Source organism: Cherax quadricarinatus, chromosome 63, assembly GCF_038502225.1.
Source record: "Cherax quadricarinatus isolate ZL_2023a chromosome 63, ASM3850222v1, whole genome shotgun sequence".
NCBI classification, from domain to species: Eukaryota; Metazoa; Arthropoda; class Malacostraca; order Decapoda; family Parastacidae; genus Cherax; species Cherax quadricarinatus.
The window spans coordinates 17,216,511-17,228,526 of record NC_091354.1 but is presented as its reverse complement, the minus strand read 5'-3'; the positions used below and the strand labels follow the sequence as shown (position 1 = coordinate 17,228,526).

General features: G+C 38.2%; 1 protein-coding gene across 2 annotated transcripts in view; it reads right to left on the bottom strand.

The window, feature by feature from the left end:
* The window catches only part of Alg9 (alpha-1,2-mannosyltransferase Alg9), a 106,364-nt gene that overhangs the window by 56,478 nt on the left and 37,870 nt on the right, over positions 1 to 12,016 (bottom strand). For both annotated transcript variants that reach the window (XM_070098668.1, XM_070098667.1), the window contains exon 6: positions 11,855 to 11,942. In XM_070098668.1, coding sequence (XP_069954769.1) covers positions 11,855 to 11,942 — 88 coding nt within the window. The remainder of the gene's footprint in view (positions 1 to 11,854; positions 11,943 to 12,016) is intronic.

Genomic DNA, 12,016 nt, shown 5'->3' with positions numbered 1-12,016 from the left:
CTGCTGAACACTCTAACACTACATTTTTAAACCTACCCCATACCTCTTCGACCCCATTTCCTATGCTCTCATTAGCCCATCTATCCTCCAATAGCTGTTTATATCTTACTCTAACTGCCTCCTCTTTTAGTTTATAAACCTTCACCTCTCTCTTCCCTGATGCTTCTATTCTCCTTGTATCCCATCTACCTTTTACTCTCAGTGTAGCTACAACTAGAAAGTGATCTGATATATCTGTGGCCCCTCTATAAACATGTACATCCTGAAGTCTACTCAACAGTCTTTTATCTACCAATACATAATCCAACAAACTACTATCATTTCGCCCTACATCATATCTTGTATACTTATTTATCCTCTTTTTCTTAAAATATGTATTACCTATATCTAAACCCCTTTCTATACAACGTTCAATCAAAGGGCTCCCATTATCATTTACACCTGGCACCCGAAACTTACCTACCACACCCTCTCTAAAAGTTTCTCCTACTTTAGCATTCAGATCCCCTACCACAATCACTCTCTCACTTGGTTCAAAGGCTCCTATACATTCACTTAACATCTCCCAAAATCTCTCTCTCTCCTCTACATTCCTCTCTTCTCCAGGTGCATACACGCTTATTATGACCCACTTTTCGCATCCAACCTTTACTTTAATCCACATAATTCTTGAATTTACACTTTCATATTCTCTTTTCTCCTTTCATAACTGATCCTTCAACATTACTGCTACCCCTTCCTTTGCTCTAACTCTCTAAGATACTCCAGATTTAATCCCATTTATTTCCCCCCACCGAAACTCCCCTACCCCCTTCAGCTTTGTTTCGCTTAGGGCCAGGACATCCAACTTCTTTTCATTCATAACATCAGCAATCATCTGCTTCTTGTCATCCATACTACATCCACGCACATTCAAGCATCCCAGTTTTATAAAGTTTTTCTTCTTCTCTTTTTTAGTAAATTGTCTACAGGAGAAGGGGTTACTAGCCCATTGCTCCCGGCATTTTAGTCGCCTCATATGACACGCATGGCTTACGGAGGAAAGATTCTTTTCCACTTCCCCATGGACAATAGAAGAAATAAAGAAGAACAAGAGCTATTTAGAAAAAGGAGAAAAACCTAGATGTATGTATATATATATGCATGTGCATGTCTGTGAAGTGTGACCAAAGTGTAAGTAGGAGTAGCAAGATATCCCTGTTATCTAGCGTGTTTATGAGGGAAAAAGAAACCAGCAATCCTACCATCATGCAAAACAGTTACAGGTTTCTGTTTCACAGTCATCTGGCAGGACGGTAGTACTTCCCTGGGTGGTTGCTGTCTACCAACCTACTACCTATTACTATTGTTTGCTTAAATATTAGCTGAACTGATACTTTCTGTCCATATTACTACCTCATATTTTTTTAAATACTATTAATTGATATTACTTACTAAAATTAATAATTAATTACCATTTTTACTATCATTACAATTTACTCTTAACATTTTTGACATCATTTAATTACCATTACTTGTCTAATTACCATAACCTGTTTTAATACCACATTTACTATCTTAGAGTACTCTTAAATACCTTGTACTGCCAAATAACCTCTAGTATAACTACCAGTGCAATATTGAATCCAAATAACTGTTCTTAAAATTTAATACTTTAAATAAACATTACTTTTTTTGTTAATGTTGCAGTTTAAAAACTGTAGTGTAAAGCACCCTTCTGGCAAGACAGTGATGGAGTGAATGATGGTGAAAGTTTTTCTTTTTCGGGCCACCCTGCCTTGGTGGGAATCGGCCAGTGTGATAATAAATAAAAATAAATAAATATTACTTACTAAAATTTTATTAAACACCATATTTACTACCAGTCAATTTTACTTTTGTAAATTAATCATTATTTTATACTTTTCATAACATTTTGTTGCCAAATTTTCAAGTTAGTATATTCAACTCCAACCTTTATATTATCCTTTGTACCTGTGTACCTGTCTACCATCTTACTATCATATTATAACCAAGTCATTGCCATTGTTATTTTTTACTTATTATTCTTTTGGTACTTTAATTTGTGAATTTTATTTTGTCAATTTAAATCTAGTTATACTCTTGATCTTGTTAACAACTTATATCAGACCCTAGTGCAATTGCAAGTACCATTTTAATTTGTATTTTTATATTATAAGTTTATACCTAGTTGTACTTTAGCTCATTCTAGCTCAATACATAGACAACACTAAATTCATTATATTAGACCTTAGTGCAATTACAAGAGTGAGTCTGGTGCCACTTGTAATTTGTTTGTTTTTTTACAGTATTAGTTTATACTTAGTTGTACTTTAGCTCATTCTAGCACAACACAATGACAATATCAATTTCATTATGTTTATTAGTGACTATACTCTATATGACCAAGTGCTTTAGTGGTATACTTATCCAAACCTCCCACCACTACAGAAATCAGTATTAGAACTCACCATATAATACAGGATATAAACAACCACTATTTAAACCTAAAAGATGAATGATCACGTTGACCCTGATCTAAACCTCCATAATCTAACACACAATCAAAACTTATTGGAAAGTAACTGCCTTTATTACACAGCATCACAAGCCAGCACTATTCTGAACTGCTCAAAGTCTATCAGTTCTTAACTACAACATCAGGTCCTTAAGCAAACACTATGATGACCTCCTGGCACTCCTTGAGTCACTAAAGACACCCTTCTCCTGCATTATTCTTACTGAGACCTGGCTTAAGCATGACAATTGATATCTACCCACTACCAGGATACACAGCAATTCACAACTGCAGACCATACCAAGTTCGGGGTGGTACTGCAATCTATTACTCTAACCAACTATCTTGTATTAGCACTAACTGCTTTAGTGATGAATATGGGGAATACATTTCTGCTAATTTTACTGTAAAAACCTCAAGACCCCTATAACAATCGGTGCCATATACCAGATACCCCACACAAACATCCCAAACTTCAGAGAGAATCTAAAGTCACTAATAACAAACAGACAAATGAACAAGCACCACCTTCTCTTAGCTGGAGACTTTAATATCAACCTTGGCCTACCAGATGATCAGCCTGTAACTGATTTCATCAACAATATGAACAACACACTCCTCATACCAACAATAACTAAACCAACCAGGCTGACTGAGACAAGTGCAACCATAATAGACCACATATGGACCAATATACTAGCCCCCCTTAAATCAGGGATAATCACAGACAGTACTACTGACCACTACCCAACCTTCCTCTTAACAAACATTAGTAAGCCACCACTCGAATACAACAAAGTTTCATTTAGACTCCATGACGAGGCCTCAATAAGGAATTTCACAGCAGACCTAGAGACTGTTGACTGGCCTACAGAATTCCCCAATGCCAATGGTATTGACGATTGGACAGACATTTTTCTTAACAAAATACTTAGACTATACAACAAACATTGTCCTATAAAAACGAAACAGATCACGAATAAACGGCTTGGTTGCCCATGGCTAACCAGCAGCATTCTGAAATCCATTGATAAGAAACGCCAATATGAAAAGCAATATAGACAGGGCTTAATACACAAAGATATTCTTAAACAAAAAGATTAGGTGATGAAAGATTGAATATCAGATTGGAGGGAGAGAGTATGGAGGAGGTGAACGTATTCAGATATTTGGGAGTGGACGTGTCAGCGGATGGGTCTATGAAAGATGAGGTGAATCATAGAACTGATGAGGGAAAAAGAGTGAGTGGTGCACTTAGGAGTCTGTGGAGACAGAGAACTTTGTCCTTGGAGGCAAAGAGGGGAATGTATGAGAGTATAGTTTTACCAACGCTCTTATATGGGTGTGAAGCATGGGTGATGAATGTTGCAGCGAGGAGAAGGCTGGAGGCAGTGGAGATGTCATGTCCGAGGGCAATGTGTGGTGTGAATATAATGCAGAGAATTCGTAGTTTGGAAGTTAGGAGGAGGTGCGGGATTACCAAAACTGTTGTCCAGAGGGCTGAGGAAGGGTTGTTGAGGTGGTTCGGACATGTAGAGAGAATGGAGCGAAACAGAATAACTTCAAGAGTGTATCAGTCTGTAGTGGAAGGAAGGCGGGGTAGGGGTCGGCCTAGGAAGGGTTGGAGGGAGGGGGTAAAGGAGGTTTTGTGTGCGAGGGGCTTGGACTTCCAGCAGGCATGCGTGAGCGTGTTTGATAGGAGTGAATGGAGACAAATGGTTTTTAATACTTGACGTGCTGTTGGAGTGTGAGCAAAGTAACATTTATGAAGGGATTCAGGGAAACCGGCAGGCCGGACTTGAGTCCTGGAGATGGGAAGTACAGTGCCTGCACTCTGAAGGAGGGGTGTTAATGTTGCAGTTTAAAAACTGTAGTGTAAAGCACCCTTCTGGCAAGACAGTGATGGAGTGAATGATGGTGAAAGTTTTTCTTTTTCGGGCCACCCTGCCTTGGTGGGAATCGGCCAGTGTGATAATAAAAAAATAATTCTTAAACAATATTCAACAGTTCTCACCAAATTAATAAAGAAAGCCAAACAACTGTACTACTCCAGCAGATTCACTGACACAAAAGGAGATATAAAAAAAGACCTGGAAATCACTTTCCCAGATCCACCCCGACAACTAACTACATGATAACCACCTGGTGGTTCACAATTACACTCACCTACTGACTATAAATCTAGAAATACTAATCTTAATCTTAAAATAATAAATCCTAACTAGTCATAAGTTTGCCTATGATACTCCAATATAGACACTTTGTATTGTGCCAAAACAAAAGCATTCACATTGCTAAACTAACAAATTATGAAGTCGTCACTTAGCCTTAATACCACAATCTGTAAGGATTTAATGTTAAGAATTATTCTAAGTCTGCTCGAAATGCCTAGCCAGGCTAGGTGTCCTAGTGGTCCCCTCTGTAATTAGTATTTTATAACATGTAAACCACACAATACCCAAAACCTGTAAACCCCACATTGTAACCCTTATAGAGAATAAACTTGAATTGACTTGAATTGAATTGAACTGAAACAGTCAAAGAGTTAAAAAAAAAAAAAAATTTGTGAATATCTTTGAGTGTTTGGAATAGATTAATTGTATTTATATTTCATTTTTCGGTTATTTCAGTTTTAGGCTGAGCTTCTGGAATGGATTACGGCCGGTAACCGAGGGTCCACTGTATTCTAAAAACCTTTTGATATTTTAGTTTAAAATATCAAAAACACATTTGCAAGGGTCAAGGTAACCCTATTGCTGGTTATCATTTACTATATGAATGCCATAATATCCCCCATGTACTAAAACTTCTTTCTAGATCATCCCTTCTGATTTTGCGTACAAGCAGGTAGGTCCTGTACAAGCATAAATAATATTGTACAGTAAAGCCTTCATATTTGCTGTATCTTTATTTGCTAATTTCAGACTTTTGTGGAAGAAGTGACCCATGAAGAATTTGGCCTTCATGGAGGTCAGGAGCATCACTGTCAGTCCTGCCCATTTATTGAGCTGGGTGTACAACTCCTAAAATAAAAACTAACCACAGAATTTTGTTCAAAATATGCTCAATGAATTTATTCATGGCCAAATCTCCCTTCTTAGAAGACATTCCTATTCAAGTACAATGTGTCAGTATTAACCATATTAGAGTAATATTAATAGATATAGCCAAAAGACTAACTGAGAAGTGAAATCAACAATGTTTTCTTCTGAAAATAGTCATAAAAAATTTCCCATGATGAAGTTGTTTTTTTTAATTTGCAGGTCGTCTCAACAAATGAGCTCAGTTCACATGGTGATTTTTCAATCAGATTTGTTAATGAAATGCATTAATATTTTGTACACGATATTTTCATGAACCTCTATCATGCATTTTCTTGATAGAAATCTGTCAAGAATTGTGATTTTTTTTTTTTTAGGATGCCCATTTTCATGTGGCTTGGTGCACAACATAAATCTAGAGGTTTGACACACAACACCTAAACTGAATGCCAACTTCAACCCTTTAACTGTCCAAACGTAGATCTATGTTCTTACCACTAGCGCTCCAAACATAGATCAACGTTTTATTTTTCCTGCCTCCAAATTTGTGACGATTGGCCTGAGATAGAATAGGTCTTAACACTTAGTATGCACAGTATTAAAAAAAATCTGGGACCACCTAGTACCTTGTGGGAGAACCAGTTCAATTGAGCGCCAGCTACAGTGAAGTGCGTGGCAAACACCAGGGATTCGCTGATGTCATGTCATATTAACACTCCCCTTTCAAGATGAAAGTAATGTTGACCCCGAGTTTAGCGGCCTTGAGATGGATGTGGCCACAAGTGGTCGAGGAAATATCAAAAACCTTGATAATAACCCATGTGCAACATTTGTGCAACATCCTTTCAATTCTGATACCACTGGTAGTGTTATCTTGCCACAATGTCCTAAAACCTATGCCCTAAGTAAAGAGAAACAATTCTGGAACATGTGTAATATGTGTTTGGCAGGCCGGCTGGTTGGGTGGGTGGGTGGGTGGGTGGGTGGGTGGGTGGGTGGGTGGCTGGCTGGGTGGCTGGCTGGCTGGCTGGCTGTCTTTGTCTGTCTGTCTGTCTGTCTGTCTGTCTGTCTGTCTTTGGCTGGCTGTCTTTGGCTGTCTTTGGCTGTCTTTGGCTGTCTTTGGCTGTCTTTGGCTGTCTTTGGCTGTCTTTGGCTGTCTTTGTCTGTCTTTGTCTGTCTTTGTCTGTCTTTGTCTGTCTTTGTCTGTCTTTGTCTGTCTTTGTCTGTCTTTGTCTGTCTTTGTCTGTCTTTGTCTGTCTTTGTCTGTCTTTGTCTGTCTTTGTCTGTCTTTGTCTGTCTTTGTCTGTCTTTGTCTGTCTTTGTCTGTCTTTGTCTGTCTTTGTCTGTCTTTGTCTGTCTGTCTGTCTGTATCTATCTATGCTTGTCTCCGTTTATCTCCATCTCTATCTTTGTCTGTCTATCTCTGTCTTTGTCTAACAGGTACATATACAGTGTAAATTACTTAGGATTACCCCAAAAATCCAGAAAAAGTGCTGTACTGTCCTTGTAGATATAAGACATAATCAGCCTGACTGGCAAGTAATACACATTTTCACTTGCTCAAGAATCGGACGTGACGACTCTGCATCGTGCGTAATACCCGTTTCATGAGCGGCTCTCTGAGACAGAAAGAGAGACAAGCAGACAGACATACAAGAAGACAGAAAGACAGATAAGCAGAGACAGAGCTAGACAGATAGACAAATAGAGACAGATTGACAGAGTCAAACAGATAGACAGACATGTTTATATGTAACAGTGAAAACGAACAAAGCCAAGGCAGTGCATAATCATCAAGTGTCACTCCACTGCTGCACTGTCAGCAGTGGAGTGACACTTGGTGGTCTTACACCATGCTTCAAGGAGTTTCATATATACTCCAGCATGTCTAAAACATTCCTGGGACCTATAAATACTTTGTATATATTTCTAGACAATAGTAAGTGACCAAGGCAGGTGAAAATGTTCACCTGTCAGTGTGTTTGCAACTATTTGAGTACTATTTCAATACTTAATATTAGTGTCAGAAGAAACATTGGCTATGAAATCCCAAGAACTACAAATTGTAATTATCAGAACATAAAAATTACATAAATTACAAAACAAGAGGGAAAAAAGGTATATCGGCAACACTTCTGCATGAGGCAGAACTTCATGTGCCAACTTCGTGGTCTTATATCTCGGTAAGTATTGACCCTGAAAATAAAAATTTTTTTTTTTGGTCTTTTTACACACAGAAAATTGCCCTCTTTACTTAATTTTTTTTTTTTTTTTCAAAATATTTGGAATGCTGGGCGAGAGAACGTAGATCTACGTTTGGGCAGTTAACAGGTTAAGTTTTCATTCAAAACGTGTTGACTATTTCCTATGCGTAAATCTTTATTCTTACTAGTCTTTCTTACAAATGTCACTATTATTTGAGATCAGAGCAATATTTAAAGAGATACTGTAAGACCTATATTTGATTATGCAGTGTTTGCTGACATTTACAAGTCTGGTATGAAATTAGGCAGCAGTGTATTATTACAGTAAATCCTTGATAAAATGGATTAATAGGACTAATAAGGAAGAGGGGATGGGGTGGGGGTAATGTCAGAGGGTCTGTCATATCAGAATGTTAAAAATGGGAAAAATAAGCAGTAACATACTCTACTGTATACCTAATATAGAACTGTACACACACATTATCACTGTTTTTGCAGAGGTGCTCAGAATACAACAGTTTAGAAGCATACACATATAAAGATACACAACATATCCCTCCAAACTGCCAATATCCCAAACCCCTCCTTTAAAGTGCAGGCATTGTACTTCCCATTTCCATGACTCAAGTCCGACTATATGAAAATAACCGGTTTCCCTGAATCCCTTCACTAAATATTATCCTGCTCACACTCCAACAGATCGTCAGGTCCCAAGTACCATTCGTCTCCATTCACTCCTATCTAACACGCTCACACACGCTTGCTGGAAGTCCAAGCCCCTTGCCCACAAAACCTCCTTTACCCCCTCTCTCCAACCCTTTTGAGGACGACCCCTACCCCTCTTTCCTTTCCCTATAGATTTATATGCTTTCCATGTCATTCTACTTTGATCCATTCTCTCTAAATGACCAAACCACCTCAACAACCCCTCTTCTGCCCTCTGACTAATACTTTTATTAACTCCACACCTTTACATAATTTCCACACTCCAAATTTTCTGCATAATATTTACACCACACATTGCCCTTAAACAGGACATCTCCACTGCCTCCAACCGTCTCCTCGCTGCTGCATTTACCACCCAAGCTTCACACCCATATAAGAGTGTTGGTACTACTATACTTTCATACATTCCCTTCTTTGCCTCCATAGATAACGTTTTTTGACTCCACATATACCTCAACGCACCACTCACCTTTTTTCCCTCATCAATTCTATGATTAACCTCATCCTTCATAAATCCATCCGCCGACACGTCAACTCCCAAGTATCTGAAAACATTCACTTCTTCCATACTCCTCCTCCCCAATTTGATATCCAATTTTTCTTTATCTAAATCATTTGATACCCTCATCACCTTACTCTTTTCTATGTTCACTTTCAACTTTCTACCTTTACACACATTCCCAAACTCATCCACTAACCTTTGCAATTTTTCTTTAGAATCTCCCATAAGCACAGTATCATCAGCAAAAAGTAACTGTGTCAAATCCCATTTTGAATTTGATTCCCCAAAATTTAATCCCACCCCTCTCCCGAACACCCTAGCATTTACTTCCTTTACAACCCCATCTATAAATATATTAAACAACCATGGTGACATTACACATCCCTGTCTAAGACCTACTTTTACCGGGAAGTAGTCTCCCTCTCTTCTACACACCCTAACCTGAGCCTCACTATCCTCATAAAAACTCTTTACAGCATTTAATAACTTACCACCTATTCCATATACTTGCAACATCTGCCACATTGCTCCTCTATCCACTCTATCATACGCCTTTTCTAAATCCATAAATGCAATAAAAACTTCCCTACCTTTATCTAAATACTGTTAACATATATGCTTCAATGTAAACACTTGATCTACACATCCCCTACCCACTCTGAAACCTCCTTGCTCATCCGCAATCCTACGTTCTGTCTTACCTCTAATTCTTTCAATTATAACCCTACCGTACACTTTTCCTGGTATACTCAGTAAACTTATTCCTCTATAATTTTTACAGTCTCTTTTGTCCCCTTTCCCTTTATATAAAGGGACTATACATGGTCTCTGCCAATCCCTAGGTACCTTCCCCTCTTTCATACATTTATTAAACAAAAGTACCAACCACTCCAACACTATATCCCCCCCTGCTTTTAACATTTCTGTCATGATCCCATCAGTTCCAGCTGCTTTACCCCCTTTCATTTTATGTAATGCCTCACGTACCTCCCCCACACTTACATTCTGCTCTTCTTCACTCCTTAAAGATGGTATACCTCCCTGACCAGTGCATGAAATTACTGCCTCTCTTTCTTCCTTAACATTTAAAAGTTCCTCAAAATATTCTCGCCATCTACCTAATACCTCCATCTCCCCATCTACTAACTCCCCTACTCTGTTTTTAACTGACAAATCCATACTTTCCCTAGGCTTTCTTAACTTGTTTAACTCACTCCAAATTTTTTTCTTGTTTTCATTAAAATTTCTTGACAGTGCCTCTCCCACTCTATCATCTGCTCTCCTTTTGCACTCTCTCACCACTCTCTTTACCTTTTTTTTACTCTCCATATACTCTGCTCTTCTTTTAACACTTCTGCTTTGTAAAATCCTCTCATAAGCTACCTTTTTCTCTTTTATCACACCCTTTACTTCATCATTCCACCAATCACTCCTCTTTCCTCCTGCCCCCACCCTCCTATAACCACAAACTTCTGCCCCACATTCTAATACTGCATTTTTAAAACTATTCCAACCCTCTTCAACCCCCCCCCCACTACTCATCTTTGCACTAGCCCACCTTTCTGCCAATAGTTGCTTATATCTCACCCGAACTGCCTCCTCCCTTAGTTTATACACTTTCACCTCCCTCTTACTTGTTGTTGCCACCTTCCTCTTTTCCCATCTACCTCTTACTCTAACTGTAGCTACAACTAAATAATGATCCGATATATCAGTTGCCCCTCTATAAACATGTAGATCCTGGAGCCTACCCATCAACCTTTTATCCACCAATACCTAATCTAATAAACTGCTTTCATTACATGCTACATCATACCTTGTATATTTATTTATCCTCTTTTTCATAAAATATGTATTACTTATTACCAAATCTCTTTCTACACATAGCTCAATTAAAGGCTCGCCATTTACATTTACCCCTGGCACCCCAAATTTACCTACTACTCCCTCCATAACATTTTTACCCACTTTAGCATTGAAATACCCAACCACCATTACTCTCACACTTGATTCAAAACTCCCCATGCATTCACTCAACATTTCCCAAAATCTCTCTCTCTCCTCTATACTTCTCTCTTCTCCAGGTGCATACACGCTTATTATAACCCACTTTTCGCATCCAATCTTTATTTTACTCCACATAATCCTTGAATTAATACATTTATAGTCCCTCTTTTCCTGCCATAGCTTATCCTTCAACATTATTGCTACTCCTTCTTTAGCTCTAACTCTATTTGAAACCCCTGACCTAATCCCATTTATTCCTCTCCACTGAAACTCTCCCACCCCCTTCAGCTTTGTTTCACTTAAAGCCAGGACACCCAGCTTCTTCTCATTCATAACATCCACAATCATCTCTTTCTTATCATCTGCACAACATCCACGCACATTCAGACTTCCCACTTTGACAATTTTCTTCTTCTTATTCTTTTTAGTAATCTTTACAGGAAAAGGGGTTACTAGCCCATTGTTCCCAGCATTTTAGTTGACTTTTACAACACGCATGGCTTACGGAGGAAAGATTCTTATTCCACTTCCCAATGGATATAAAAGGAAAAGTAATAAGACCAAAAACTATTAAGATAAAATCAAAGAAAACTCAGATGAGTGTGTATAAATAAATGTGTACATGTATGTGTAGTGTGACCTAAGTGTAAATAGAAGTAGCAAGACATACCTGTAATCTTGCATATTTATGAGACAGACAGAAGACATCAGCAATCCTACCATCATGTAAAACAATCACAGGCTTTCGTTTTACACTCACTTGGCAGGACGGTAGTACCTCCCTGGGTGGTTGCTGTCTACCAACCTACTGTATACTTGCATGAATAATAACAGTATACCATAAATATATACATACCAAAACTGTCACAGTAGAGATGAAGCACCATTTGATGAACATTGTTGCTTGCCTCTTTCGATACACAATGTCATATGCAATTGGTATTCTGCAAAGATAATCATGAAGAAACTTAAAATTAAACAAAAACACAAATCAAAAGAGGCAAATTTTTTCAACTCC